The 16,165-nt window shown below is 37.1% G+C and overlaps 1 protein-coding gene across 3 annotated transcripts in view; it reads right to left on the reverse strand.

Annotated features, from left to right (window-relative positions):
• Positions 1-16,165, reverse strand: part of ELMO1 (engulfment and cell motility 1) — a 294,812-nt gene that overhangs the window by 175,555 nt on the left and 103,092 nt on the right. For all 3 annotated transcript variants that reach the window (XM_088149982.1, XM_088149983.1, XM_088149984.1), the window contains one exon: positions 8,749-8,784. In XM_088149982.1, the coding sequence (XP_088006108.1) occupies positions 8,749-8,784 (36 nt within the window). The remainder of the gene's footprint in view (positions 1-8,748; positions 8,785-16,165) is intronic.

The raw sequence follows: 16,165 nt of genomic DNA on the forward strand, positions 1-16,165 counted from the left end.
GGGTTGCCCCAGACAGACCTGGTGCGCAATCTGGGGGTCCTCCTAGACTCATGACTCCTGCTCAAAGAGCAGGTGGCAGTCGTGGCTAGGAGGGCTTTTGCACAGCTTCGTGTTGGGCGCCATTTGTGCCTGTTACTGGATCGGGAGGCTCTGCTCAGTCACTTATGCACTCATCACCTCCAGATTGAACTACTGTAATCCATTCTACATGGGGATGCCCCTGAAGAGTATCCAGAATCTTCAACTGGACAGAATGCAACAGTACAAGCAGTTATGTGTGCTCCCAGAACAGCACGTTACACCTCTGCTCTGTGGGCTGCATTGGCTGCTGGTTTGCTTTCGAGTTCAATTCAAGGTCCTGGTGTTAACTTTTAAAGCCCTTCATGGCATGTGACCAGATTATCTGAGGGATCATTCTCCCTGATCACTTCAGCCATCCCATTAGATCTGGCAGAGGAGGCATACTGCAGGTACCATCATCCAGGGACCTACATTTGGTGGGTCCCAGGAGGTGGGCCTTCTTTGCCATGACACCTGCCTTGTGGAACATCCTCCCCCGGAGGTCAGGTTGGCTCCATCCCTCTTGATGTTCCGGAAGTCCCTCAAGACCCGGTTATGTCACCAGGTCTGGGGTTCCCAAGGAACAGGAGATATATTTAAGTGACTCCACTACTGAGATGGACATACTCTCTTCATTTCAGGGGTTTGTATATTTTAATTTTAATAGCATTTTAATACTGTTTTTAAAATATTTTTATATGATTATTTTCATATATGTATTGTTTATTGATTTGCATATGCCGCCTAGAGTCACTTTTGGTGAGATGGGCAGCCATATAAATTTGATAAATAAATAAATCATACATGGATTCAATTTACATAGTATATTTCAATCCAGGTTAAATAAATGTGAATTTAGGATACTTTTTCAACATTCAAAATGTTATCAATAAACCAGAAAGAAATATCACAAGGTAACAGAAAATAAGGATTTGTTTATGGGGCGTTTCCTACCAGAATTATAATAAGTTACCTTACAGCTTCAATTATTTGTTCATCAAGTCCAGTGTTGGCTCTTTGATCTGGGAGTGGCTCCCAGGTCTCTCCCATTATCTAATAGCTTTTACACTGGAAAACTTCCTTCAAGTTCTATCATTATATCTTTTTCTGAAAGTTGGGGTGAACAGTATGAAGGATTTCACTTTTGCACAGGAAATGTGTGCATCCTGAAGGGCAAAGATACCCAACTTCAACTCAGAGCAGCTTTATTACACCAAATAGAACAAGGTATTTATATTATTATATGCACTTAAATGCTGAAGCCATATTTTCACAGCTTGCTGCTGGACAAACCCCAACTATGCATACTATTTAGGGGCTCAGCAGTTCACATGACTGGTTTTCTTTTGCTTCACTGTGAGGTCATCTTGGGAATTTCCCAAGAATGCCCTTATGTATCAGGGCGAATATTTCTGGGGAGTTTTAAATATTCAAACTCTTTCACATGATATTATGTTTTATTTTAATGCTCATTAGCTTAGTAGCTTGAAAGAAAGCTGATCACAGTACAAGCTCTTTATTCAGCCTACATCATCTCAGCCAACTGTCTGAATAAACATTCATGTTCAGTTATAAAAAGTATGACATAATTCCCATAGAATCTAGTTTTTCTATGGGCAAGCTAATATTAATTGAATTAATACGCACTGACAGAAGTGAGGGAGGAGGTGAGAATATAGCCATTGTTTTGATGCTATTTGCTTATGAAGGATTTAAAACTGCAAAACATTCTACACAAAAGTCATTAAAGTCATTAACTTTAATCCTTAAATTAAATATATGTGTTTAGAATTAAACTCAGGTTTCATTTCTATTGCAAGAATCACAAATCCTTTTCCCTTCCCAGCACCTTACATAGGCATTCAAGCCTATGGGAAGAAAAATTTGTAACATATATTTTGTCATTCTTGGAAAGCTAAGACTAGCTGCTGTTATTGTTAAATTTATACAGCATTCTGTAATATTATAACAAACTATTAAGTCTTTGGTCAACATTCACAGAAAAGAGAGAATGCTGCATAGAGCCTTACATTTATTAACTGTTTTCTTTGCAATAATTACAATTGACCAAGGCAAGATTCTGGTCTGTCCCTTTCTCTGAGTTCTGACTTTATGCTTTTTACATTCTGACCATTACAACAACCATGAGTGACTTTTTACTGAAAATGGAAAAAATTGAAATGATGATTTCTGCATTTGATGACTGAAAAAGGATTGACTGAAGAGATTTTTGTAACATTTAAGAGGGAGGAGGGACAATGAGTCTGTTTATAACTGTTGAAAGAAGGTCAGGAGTTGCTTATTTTTTCTGGTTCTTGTTTCTTTATCTTCTTTCTTTCACTATTTTGTTCTTTGCACTTTTTCTTTTTTCTTTCTTTATATATTTTTATATTTGTCTTTTATTTATGTAAAAACTCATAATAAAATTATATAAAAAACAGCAACCATGAGTGACAGGATACCATTATTCCAATTCTTAAATATGGGGAGAAAATGTAGAAAAGGACTTGACCAAGAAGTTACAGGAGTTGTTTTTAACACTGGATTGCTTCAAATATTACTGAAAGGGTATGAGTAATCTTTCCCCATCACCCAGTGACGCACATACACACACCAATGTCTGTATAAGTGGTTAACTAGAATTACATGATTTTTCCCACCTAGGAGTAGATTATCTGAAAGACTAGAATTTTCCATACTAGACTGCCCAGGTTTTAAAATAATTTTCTACCTGACTAATGTCTGAAAACCTATGCTGGAAACTCCAGCAGGAGCAACTGATTGGTGACAGCTCCAAGAGGTTCAACCTAGCTTAGTTTCTGAACAGCTTCTGTTATTGGGCAAAGGCATCTTCAAACAAATAAACATTTGTTCTGTAATCAGATGGCATATAGGCTATAATTAGATTTAAGTGACTGGAGTTGATTTTATCTTACTGCTTTGTCATCTAGCAATGTGTTCTTTTGCATTTTATTGCAGCTCTGTTGCACATTATTATGTGTGTATTTTATGCCTTTTCACTTTGTACCTCAACAAGACAATTTTAGTCCACCAAACGAATCATATTTTAAAGCAAAAGAGAATGCTCCCTGATATCACTTTTTCCATAAGACATACATGCAGATAAACATCCAGATAAATGCTAAAAGTTCTGAAGAAAAAACTTTGCATCATGTATATGCAACACTTATTGCTTTTTCATTGAGCAATGGCTTTCCCTCACATCACAAGAATGTTGGAATTGCTTCCTAACTGTACGTGCTTTCTAAGCCCTCAAAATCTATCCATTACTAATTGCACACTAGAATCATCAAGGCTAGAACAATAATGCTAAAAAAGTATCTTAACCAATATAAACCTTACACTGGCTAAAACAAATGAAACTGCTATTTTCTACTATCCTGTGACATCCCCAAAGCTCATGAGAGCATTGAAACACTGCAAGATTGACTCTATTAATTCAGGGTACATCTGCTAGATCTCCAATCTGGTTTAACATATATTTATGGTAACTGGAAACAGTTGGAAATTCCTGGCCTCAGAAACCATAGTTATGATATACTTACAAACATATTAACAAACATTAGTATATTAATTTGCTTGTCTCAGACCTAACCACTCCTTATGAAAAAACATCTACACCATCATGGAGTCCTTGGGGTTCTCTGAGCTTGGTTGTTTTCTTGCAAACGTTTCGTAATAAAACATTTGCAAGAAAACAACCAAGCTCAGAGAACCCCAAGGACTCCACAGTTCAACCTTGAGCTACACATATTCTCTTCTATTAGCTACACCATCTTCCAATAATCCTGCCACAGATCCAATAGACACAACTCTTTGATGCTCCTTCTAGCTTTGTATTTGATGTGTTGGCTTAGCCTGATGCCAGCCATTTTTGCTGGATCCACTGGTTCTTCTTCTTGTTCAATTCTTTTGGTTCTATGTCTCATCTTCCTATAGTGTTACACAGATAGAGTTTCATGCAAAAGTTTCAATAAAACCAAATTTGAGTCAGCCACTCTTTCTTCATGCAATTGTATTGCAAGTCTATCCTATTTTTTTCTCTATATGACCAAATCAACTTATTTCTTTCATACTAGTGGCTTATGTTTGGATTTAATGCATTTTCATTCAGCATCCTTTTTTTCAATGACTCTATCTCTTGTTTTACCACTGATTGTTTTCAAATCCCCTATTGGTTAGGCTGATGGGATTCCTGAGGAAGACTGGACTAGACTTCAAACAAATATTTGAACTTTCTTTATTTCATGTACCACCTGATCATGAATACCCATTTTTCTTAGGCATTCTGTCTCCTAAGTTTTCTTCACCAAACCAACTGTTATAACATGATATCGGTTTTGTTTAAAACTTCTTGCTTCTATTGGTCTACTGTCTTCTCAGTAATGGTACTCAGCTTTCCTGGGCTGAGTCCTTCTCTCTTCTCAAAGGTCAGAGTAGGTTGAGTTAAAGGCTTCTAGAAGTCCTTCTGCACCCTGTACTCTTCTCTGAGGTTAGGGTTGCTCAGCCAATCACTGTCAGAGGCTTCCCCTACTGCAAAACCCACTAATGCACAGACACTGATTATAAATAACAATTCCTATTAGTCATAATTGTAATTGCCTTTCACCTTGATTTGATATATTTTGGGCAGTGTTCTAATTATAACTTTCAGGAACAATGATTCTGCAATGCATTTTTTTCATATAACAAGTTCTAAGATCAATTAAATGATTCTAGTGTGTCCTCAAATAGTTATTTATAGAAGCATTCACAGATGTCTATCCACATAAAAACTTTATGTAAGAAATGCCAGAGCATAGTTCTTTTTTTTTTTAACCCAGAACAAAAATTTATAGAATTCATATTAATTTCTGAAATCTGCGGTACTCATCTGGACATATATTTCTTAATTAAAAAAAATATGTTTAAGTGAATTAAAACTGTATTGGAAGCACAGACAACAAAGGAAAAGTAAAGTTGCACTGCATTTTAAGAACAGAAGGACACCGTTTTGCCTATGATGACTCATGAACACTGTGGCAGTGAGACACACAGTCAGCAACATGGGAAAGAATTATGCTAACAAGTCCTCAAAGTATATACCATTGTTGCAAGAAAATGAAAACTTCATGGATATTATCACCTTTTACATTAACTGAGAAACATCAAGTACCAGAATCTTTTACAGACTCATTCATCAGCAAAGATTTTAGCAGATTATGCTTCCTGAGAATAAAACACTTTTATGTAGTCCTTATTTTCACCTGGAATCTAAGTTATTATGATTGCAGTTTCAATACTCAAAAATCAGTTAGTTATACATTGAATTTGGACAGGAACATGACAGTTACAAAATCCATTTTTAAATGTTGCCAATACTTTTTTCCTTGTGCAAAGTGCCATTCCATATGTTATCACGGTGTCATTCTTTGCTATACTATGCCATTAAAAAGAAGCCTCACATAAAGAAAAATAACCACAAACCATATGCAAAGCTTTTAAAAGTTTGTCTCAGCACTGAAAATACTACCTATAAAAGTAGAGTGCTGCCAAAAATGGCAATTACATTCCATGTCCTTTACTCTGTTGTAAAGCGTAGGGCAATTTACTGTTTAAAACATGGTATCATTATATAGTAGATATTTTTTTCATCCCACATGATTCATTGCTGCTATTAAGAGCAGAAAAATGCAGAACACAGTGACATCAAGAATCACTGTAATCTATAGTACACTGTACAGGGACAGATTTTAAGGACAAGGAACAGAACTGGGAAAAATGCAGCCCATTGGTTTTTTTGTTTTGTTTTTCTAATAGGTAATTCAGTCTGAGGTTTAAAAATTCCTTTTCTTTGAAAGTATAGCTAACCATCATGTCAAAAGTCAAAAGTCAACAGCACAATACAGCTGCAATATATGTCAAAATCAGTACAGCATTAGGCCTTGGGTCCCCAACTTAGTATCTATGGGTACCAGTTTGCCTATCATCACATCCTTTGGTTCCTAATAAGTTATTTGATGACTGGACATTTACATTAACAAAAATTGTAATGTAAAAAAAAGGGGCGGGGGCTAGCATTTGTAAAGGATTAGCCTTCGGTATAATTTTTATCTCTAAGAATGCTTTTGGGGCCCAAATGGGTCCTAGATACAGAATATGGTAACTCTTTGCTGCAATCCAGTTGTCATACCTTTGCTGCCCAGGTATTAGTCTTATTTGACAGGTAGCTGCAGTACTTGGTTTGGAAATGTGCCCACATGATTGTCAAAAGGACAAAGATAGCAGGATTAGTAGATAAAATCCTGCCTGAAGAGGAGAGCTATAGAGGGTTCATGGAACCTGAAACTTTTTAACTGGTGATGTTCCCAGGACAACTGTTTGGAAACGGTTGTTCCTCAACTGCCATGTTGCAACAGCATCCATGGTACATTTTCAAAAACCCTGTGAGCCCACCAGCAAAAATAAAAGGGGTGGGGATTCTGACATTATTATTTTCCACCTGTATATGAGATTTCAATGCAGATATTGGAGACTTCCAGGTGAGGACAATGGTGGACTAAGACATCTCCAAGGGAGCGAAGACAACATTGCAGTGGAGACTGATGGCCGGATGACAGCCCCGGGCCAATGGAGCCTCTCTGGAAAAGGAGAGGCCAAGAGATTGCCCACTTGTGCTCTGGATGGCTGCTCCTCGCAAGGAGACTGCAGGATTGAGGTCGACTTGAGTTGAAGCACCAAGAGCTGCAAGAAACACATGAAGCTCACAGCCACAGTGGAGCCTATAAGGACACTAGGTTCACTAAAACCTCACTTAAGCACATTTGAATTACATTTACTTCAAAGTGAAGATATCTTCAGAACAGCAGTTTTTTAAAGAAAAAATCTTCTGGTGATTCAAAGTGAAATCAAGGTGGAAATTTTGGAAAGCGAAACAGAAATTTTGGGAAACAAAACAGAGATAACAAACAGAGGGGAGATAGAAACATTAAATCAAGCGATGAAAAATGGTGTGCATAATGGACTACTATTGGTTTTACAAGAGAGAGGGGGATTTACAGAACAACCTGGTGAAAATAGTAAGGAGAGGGCTGTTGAAGCTTCAAAAACTTCTTTTTAAGATGGGCAAAAGAAGATATGGATGGAGACCAAGTCCTACAACAATATTTCAATGTCAGAATATAAGAGCAAAGAATATAAAATTGACTTGTTTCTATGCTGGTTTATGACTATAATAAAGATTTGATCTGACTTGTTTGATCAGGGATAAAGATAATAAGTACTTTTATAAAATAGTGGAAAACCTTCATGGAATTTTTGCTGAAACTGGACAGAACTGTCACTGATTTTTGGATTTGTGGATTGAAATGGGTTGGAATATGGGAATAAATGATATATGTAACGCAATTTCAAAAGGGGAGGAGAGATATCATGCTTGCTTGTATCTGTAAAGAAGATTGGGAGTCACTTCTTTAAGTATCTTTTCTTTTTGTCTTTTTTCTTTTATTTTCTGCACTTTTAATCTTTTCTTTATATTTCTTTTTCTTTTTTTTCTATTTCCTTTTCTCTCTTTAATTTCATTTTGAATTAGCTTTTATTACTGTTAAAAACATTCAATAAAATCATTTAAAAGAAGATTTCAATGTGGATATTCAGTATTGTTTGTTGTTTATACTTCTTAATGTATGAATAGCTTATGTCTGGTTATCAGTATGCAGTTTTCACATTTTTCAAAGGTTTACAAGATTTTGTTTTAGAACAAAACAAAATGTTTTAGAAGTCATGAGTAGTGGACAGCCGCTCAAAAGAGAAGCATAAAGTTTACATAGAAAAAGATACAGGGATAGCCTGCAATTCATCATTTAGATGGCCTAACATTTTTGGAATATAAATTAGAACTCTTACATAATAGGCCCAATTTGAAAAAATCTAAACTGGATGTGAGATTTGAAGATGCAACATTATAACCCCACAGACAAAATGGGAAATAGCAAGCTTTTGCTAAGCAAATGAGATTACAAAACTACTAATGCCTTTCCCCTGTGTACGAAATTTTAAGCTTCTGCAATGATTTTAAACTAATCAGACATGTCCATATCATCTCAGCTTAAGAATTTCTTACAATGTACAACTGGCAGCTAGAAGTGAAATATATATTGTAAATTTTTAATTTGTGTCCTATTAAATGCCGAAATATCTCATTCAGAAAAAAAAATGACATACATGCATCCTACTCATATCATCAGATACGAAAATAGTCTTCACCACTTTGATATTTTACAACCATGCTGGACTTCAGCCTCCATAATCCCCAGCTGTCACATGCTAGAAATTAGATCATGATTTATGGTTACGTCTATTAACTATGCATTGTGATATGTAAAATAAATAGTTATCACTCAAAGTAACAACATAACAAGAAAAGCATCAGCAAAATCTATAGCAGCCACAGGAATATAAGGTATCCATTCTGTAAGCAATGCAAAAGTAAATAAAATAAAAAATAACTGAAAGGACCATAATAAAACTGTGGCAAATAGAATTAAAAGAACAGAAAAGAGAAGCAGAAAATTTACTGGATCAAAATATGCATAGTTATTTAAACAAATAAAATCAGCAGGAAGGCCTGAAATTTAATCATGCAAAGAAGAGGAAGTTTGCAGGGTCATGAGCCAATCAGGTTCTTACCAGGGCTTCATTATCTTCTGCAATTTCTGATATCGTCTGCAAAAATTTAAAAACTTTCAGGTAAGGAGAAACATAAAGACACTGTCTGTTTGAATTATCTAAGAGTTTGTATAAAGTCTTATAAAACACAACCAGAAAAAATATATTTGGCAATCATTCAACTGAAACTGACTCAAATATAACAACATGGATTAAAAACACTTGGAAGGAAACATGAAAATCAACCCAACAAACATTTATCGGGGGAAAAACAAATGAAACTGACATGTTTTAAGTACTGAAAATGTTAAAAACTTTTAGTAGAATTATCAATGTCAAAACTTCACCACAACTGGACAGCGGATAATCGTATCATTCCATTAAAACAGGATGGACAATTTTTTTGAACCATACTTCCCCCTCCCATGGCAAAGAGTTACAGTGAATGGGCTTTTGGCATAACAGTGGCACATAAGTGGATTTTCAAACTGGTGGGGTCCCCCCCCTTTTTTTTTTATTTATAAACCCTTTGTAAGGCTTTCACATCTTTGTCCGTTTGTTTTGGTATGAAGTTGCACTTCCAAAATCTGATGAGCTGTCATGGAATTTTGTAAGCAAGATCTCCAGGATCCTTGTGATTGATTGGTTGGTTGGTAGATAGGTAGGTAGGTAGCTAAGCAGATAGATAGATTTTCAGAAACTACCAGTATGGGTTGACCATCTTTGAGCACAAGGACCAGCAGCTGCTAAGATCAGACATACTTTTCTACCTCTCTGCCTTAACTGTTGCCACAAAAATGTGCCAATAGCAACCAAGCCCCACTCATCTGTTTTAGGAAGAAAGAGTGTTTGAACCCTCTGCTCCTTCCCTTCACTCCAGAACTCCCTTAACAAAGAGAAGAAAACCCAGCAACCACTGGGCCTCAGATTTTGTCCTCTCAAAGCACCTACATTGTCCAAACCCTTCCATTAATGTAACTTAGAAAAGAGTTCTAAATGTGACCTTTTCAAAGGCCAGGAAGGGCCAGTAATTAACAGGTCTTCTGCAGACTGTTTTCCCCCCTTTCATCTGGATTCTAAGGGCATCCTTGCAAATGAGTAAAGAGGATACCAAACTGTTTTTCCTAAGAATCCTACAGTAGATTTACTGGTTCAGTGTTGGCAGGATTGGTCACTATGTTCTTCACCCAGGGTGACTGCACCTTTTCCAATCAAGTTGCTCAGAGACTCTATGGCATCAAACTTGAGAGAGGACTTTGATCCCTGAGAAGCAGGTGCAAGGAAAAGGGATCCTTCTTAGGTTTATCACTGCAAGTTTGTGAACGGCAATTAGAAGTTAAAAGTTGTTTAACTGCTGGAGACAGAGAAGGTTACAACTGAACAAAGTTTTTTATGCATGGGATATTTATATTATTATGCATTCTGATTAGATTCGAACACTTTAATTGTAAGTAACTGATATTCTGGTTTAAACTATAGCATCAAATCTACTACATTGCTGGCAATTTCTATATCCTTAAATAGGAACTACATAGTCTCTTCTATTATTTGCCCTGCAAAAAACTAGGAACCAAAAAGTTTAATTTTATGAGTAGATATGAAGTTATTTGTTCATGAATATAATGTGCCAGAAGATTACCATTATTTCTCATTTAACCCTCTATGAGTTCATTAGCTATTCAGTGCAAGAATGCCTATGTCATCTATAATTGCTGCCTTGTTTGGGGTCACTATCTATAATTATCCTTTCCATCCTTTAATGAAAATCTTTTCATTATTCCTAACTTTACCATCTCCCCTCTCAATAATAGTGTGAATATGTGTATATGAGCGTGTGTGCACACACACACACAATACATCCTTCCATGTATTTACACAATATATTGATAGCATTTAAGGAATCACAAGATTATTTTTGTTATAACTGGTGTAAAAAATTAAAGTAGCTAATCTCCTGGAAACCGATATTGTTATATCAGTCTTCCAGTACTAAAATGTTCAAATTTCTTGGTATTCACTAAGAACAGCAAGAAATCATGCTAATAATTACCTAATACTCCATCAATCATAATAGAATTCCATTAAGTACAGGTTTTAGATTTTATGTAATTGTATATTTATTTATTGTTTTAATGAGTTGTGAGCCGCCCAGAGTCCCCCATTGGGGGAGATGGGCGGGGATAAATTTAATAAATAAAATAAAATAAAATAAAATAATATAAAAAGTCAAGATGTTGAAGTAGTAACCATTATAAACCATGACAGATTTACTGGGGTTACAAGTTCAACATCTTAACTGAATTATGAAAGAATTTATAAGATTATAAATTCAGTTTATAAACACTTAAACACAATGACTACTTCATGAGCATAACACTAACGTGATATAAATTTGAGCACTGCTATGTTACAAAGGATTAGTTACACTGATCATTATATGCCAAATGCACACACAATACATACACACTCTCACTTATTCACAGTAAGCTCAAGTGTCCAACAATTTAATTTAAATAGCCTAGACTGAGGAATAAACTATATTAACATCTGAGCTACATTAACATCTGAAACCAAATGCAAATAATCAACTATTAGTATCTCCTAGATGTGTTCCATTGAGATTAAGGATAACTGTCCAGAGTACAACTATTAAAAAGCTCTTGGCAAAGTACTTCCTCAATCAGATCTCCTTACAGGAAGGGCTATTGCTTGCAGCCTTGAACAAAACTGTGGCATTTAAGAGCCCTTTCCTGGATCCAGAGATGTTAGATAACTATTGCTTGGTCTCCAAGATATGGTGGAAAGGGGCATAGTACAGAGTGCCCTAGATTCTTGTCAGACAGTGTTCTGCCTGGGGATGCATGGAGACAGTTTTTGTTGCACTAGTGGATGACCTCTGTCAGGAGCTAAATGGGTGTAGTCTGCCCACCCTGGTCCTTTCTGGACCGCTCAGCAGCTTTTGATACCATTAACTGTGGTATCCCTCTGAACCCTCTGGTTGGGGACTGGGGGCGTCATTTTTCAGTGGTCTGCTCCAGTCAGTGATAGTAGGAGAGGAGAGATCAGCTCAGTGGCTGCTCCCTTGTGGGATGGCAGAGGAGTCCATCCTCTCTCCTCTACTGTTTAATATTTACATGAAACTACTGGTGAGATCATGCATTGGTCTGGGGTAATAACTCAGCTTTACATCTCTTCTCCAGGCTGTACTGGTAAGGCTATTGAGATCTTGTCCCAGTGCCTGGAAGCTATGAGGGGCTGGATGGGAGAAAACAGGCTAAAACAAAATCCTGTGAGACAGAGTTAGTGTTTGCTCATCGGGGTACTTGGGCACTTGCAGCGATATCACTTGATGGGGAAGCATTAGCCCTGAAAGAGCAGGTTCATGACTTCAGGTCCTCTTGGACTCACAGCTCCTGCTTGAACAGGAGATGGAAACTGTAGTCAGGAGCACCTTTGCCCTAGGGCAAGGGGACCTTGCTATAGTGACTTAGACTACTGTAATGCATTCCACATGGAGCTACCCTTAAAGATTACTCAGAAGCTTCAACTGATGCAAAATGCAGCAGCCTGTATCTGGTACCTACCAGTGGGAGCACATTATACTTGTGCTATGGATCCTATATTGATTTCCTATAGGTTACTGGGTACAATTTAAAGTGTTACTGTTAAACTATGATGTCCTTCAAGGCTTAGCACCAAGTTACTTTTAGGATTGCATTCACCCATTAGAATTGGCCTGATCTATTCAATCTTGCTAGAAAAAGCAACTAGTGATCTCCACTCCAAGAAGTACTGGGGGATGGAGGGGAACATAGAGGTGTTCCCTTATTATAGCAGCACCAGCGCTCTTGGAATGACCTCCTACTGAAAGGTAAATTAGCTGCATACTGGAAGCAGTTGAAGACGGAGCTCTTTCCAGAGGGCATTTGGTAGTTGATGTCTGTTTTTATGGATTGCTTTTCAGATTTTCTGGTTTGTGTTTTTATGTATAGGACCGCTGATGTTACACTGCTTGTATTTCTGTAACACCGCCAAGAATCTGGTGGGATTGTGGCTAAAACACAACTCAATTGTTTCACTGAGAAAAGACTGAATTAAAACTATCTATATGCCTTTCTTCATCAATATGAGAAATTATTATTATCTGTTGTTTGGTACTTCAAATAGTCTTCATTGAAAAAAATGCTATTTCCTTCAGACTGACTTAAATATGGCCTCAAGTTCAGGTTTACACAGTGAAATCAAGTAAACCCTGGGTACCTTTCAGTATATAATTCAAACTAAAACATAGGTTTATTTTAGAAAATGCTTCCAGATTTTTAAAACATTTCCCATTATATCAGATTGAAAGAAGAAGCAATCTATTCACTATTCTGAATATTGGCCCTTCACCTGAAGATAACAGAGAAATAACATGAATTCATATCAATCTTGCTTGTCAACAAAACTGTAGTAAGATGAAGCAGACTGGGCATAACGTTACATGTTGCCTCTGAAGATTAAAGTCACAACATTTGCTTTTCTAGATTATGAATGATGGCTGATGCATTAAAATTAGCAGGCCAGAAACATTCCAATAATTCATAGTGGTTTTGTGAGAAAATTGAATGCCTTTAAAAGGCCACATAATTCAAACAATATGAAAAAAAAAAAGCACCGACCTCAATAATTCAGGCGGCAAACAACCAACCAGAGACTTTTGTTCATGCTAATTTTAATAGAAAGGGGGAAAAAACTGAAGAGGAATGGCAATACAAAAGTAAGGAATAAGAGTGAAAGGATGCTTGCTTAGACATTTGTTTACCACAATATGCTCACTGTTTGGTCCCGAAGGGGCTCTGGATTATAGAGCTGGCTTTCTATCAAAAGGACAGCAGCTCCTTTTGGAATTCGCTACACCACAAAGGCTTAATACTTGCTGAACGTGCAATCTTACATTTGCCAGGAGTCATTTCCAGCTGAGACAAATTTTGCCTAGCTCTGACGAGACCAACTCCTTTGTGGCATATCTGGTGAAACCTCTAATTACATAAAAAGAAGGGTCTTTGCTTTTAAATTCAGTTAGGATGACTTAAGGGGAACAAAATATGATTGTACAACTGGTAATACAGAATCTGAACCCTGCCTCCAGGAAAACTCAGTTTCTCTAGATCAGTGTTTCTTAACCTTAGCAACTTTAAGATGTATGGACTTCAACTTCTAGAATTCCCCAGCCAGAGTTGAAGTCCCCACATCTTAAAATTGCTGAGGTTGAGAAACTACTCTAGATGGATTCAATCTATAAAAAAGAGAGGAGAGAATACGACAATGATACATTTTAATTGCAAGATAATATTTGCCCAAATATGGAATATTTGGGCATTGGAAAACACCAAGCTGCTAGAGGGCTGTAAGAGGTCAAGCAATGATAGAGATTCTATGCACTAACAGGCAGAAACTGGAATTTCTACAGAAAAAAAGAATGGGTGTCACAAAAATATAGGAATCACATCCTTGCTGTTTAGGCTTCTGTTATTTTTGAGAAAATAAATTTATCTGGAATGAGAGCCAGTTTGGTCTAGTGGTTAAGGCACCAGGCTAGAAACCAGGAGACTGAGTTCTAGTCCTGCCTTAGGCATGAAAGCCAGCTGGGTGACTTTGGGTGGTCACTCTCTCTCAGCCCATGACGTCAGGCTCGGGTGATCAATACCTGTCACAACCGATCTGTTAATCTGAAAAAAGCAGACCCTGCGCCTGCAGGAAAAATGCTAGAATGGGGGGAAAAAATTATCTGACTATTCTTCATGACAACACCTTCTTTTAACATTGGAAATCAGAGGTGGGAAGATGGATCACCAAATTAAATGTGCAGTGCTTACCCATCTATGAAAAATAATACTGTGATTTACAGCAGTATACAAGAAAGGCACATCACACACCCAATGTAAGTTGCCTGGATTCTATAAAAATAAATCAATTCTACCTAGTATAACATGCAATATAAACATCTATTTCTTGCTGCCTGGTCTTCTGTGGTCTAGACTTAACTGTAGTTTGACTGACTCTCTCATATCCCGGAATTTCAGGAAGAATGAAATTCAAATTTTCATAACTTGTAGTCCAACAAAGAAGACAAAAACTAACCCGTCCCTCAGTCCTTGTAAAACTAATATTGAATTCTGTCAACGCTGTCCAAGTCATTGGGCTCTGTTCACATTTCATGTTAAATCATGATAGGTTTATCCAGAGTTTATGGGAAACCACATTTGGCTGGGGTCACACAGCAGCCAAAACAAACCAACCATATGATGTGTTAGTGTGCCATGTGACCCCAGCCAGTAGTTAGAATTCTCCTTCTTCCATTAATGGGAAGGAAGGGGGAAGCTATTTAGAACAGCAGGGAATAGTAATCCCAAGCTAAAAATAAGTAGGCAAAGAGGACCCTGTGGACACATCTTTATTGTATAACAGAGCTTCTGTTAATAATACCATATTATGTGAGATAAGCACATCCAAGTGCTCTGCTTATTTGCAAAAACTGCTACAGAATATACACACTCTTTTTTACCATGAGCAGATGTTGTATTTCTTCTTGTGTTTAAAGCATGATGGGCAAATGTCTGAATGCCTTTTTCTTAGAGCAGGGATGACAAAAAAATGTGGGAATTCTATTCCCCAACTATCTAGAAGGGGAACACTAGTTTGTCAAGCTATTTCTTGCAAGCTATATTCAGAGCTAATTGTAGGTAACAGTATGACTCTGGAAAGCAAATTATGTTTTATCTTTTAACAATGGCAACCACAGGGAAGAGAAATTGATAGGGCTCATTGAAAACAGTGCCATCCCTGTTAAGCTGTATCTTAAGCCTAAACACAAACTTTGAATTTATTAAAACAGTGTGGCAGTATACTATTATTGTTAATAAGGAATATTATTTGTATACTATTGTTAATAAGGAATATTTATATACACTGTTTCTTAGTTAGATTAAAAAGAAAATATTAAAAATGCCCCCCCCCCGCTTTTAGCAGCGAGGTTAAAAAAAACTAGTTTTCTACAGTGTTCAATATACACAGTTTAAGATTTAAAGTTAAAGGGTTTTATTGTTGTTGTTGTTGATCACTCCTTTTTAAAAATAAAAAATAAACTTGGATTTATCTTTGGAGAGACTGGTTTATCTCCCAAGAAGGGAAGGAAGGCTGAAACTTCTAGTCACCCCCCTTTATGCAGAGGGGCCAGGAAGCAGCATTACTGAATCATCTTTTTTTTTCCCCCTTGTAATTGCTAGAAAGCCAACACAGGCTGCAAGAGCCCAGCTCTCTCACACCTTAGGGCTAGGGGAGGATGCCAAGGGCCGTGCTCCCTAGGCGATAGGCGACAGCAGCAGGAAGGATCAAACTCCTTCTCCGGGGGCAGCGTCAGGGGGTAAAGAGAGCTTCTGGGAGAGGAGGTATAAAA

The sequence above is a fragment of the Python bivittatus genome, unplaced genomic scaffold (assembly GCF_059951505.1).
Source record: "Python bivittatus isolate LINGU-HERP-01145 unplaced genomic scaffold, Pbiv_v1 ctg000610_np1212, whole genome shotgun sequence".
Lineage (NCBI taxonomy): Eukaryota > Metazoa > Chordata > Lepidosauria > Squamata > Pythonidae > Python > Python bivittatus.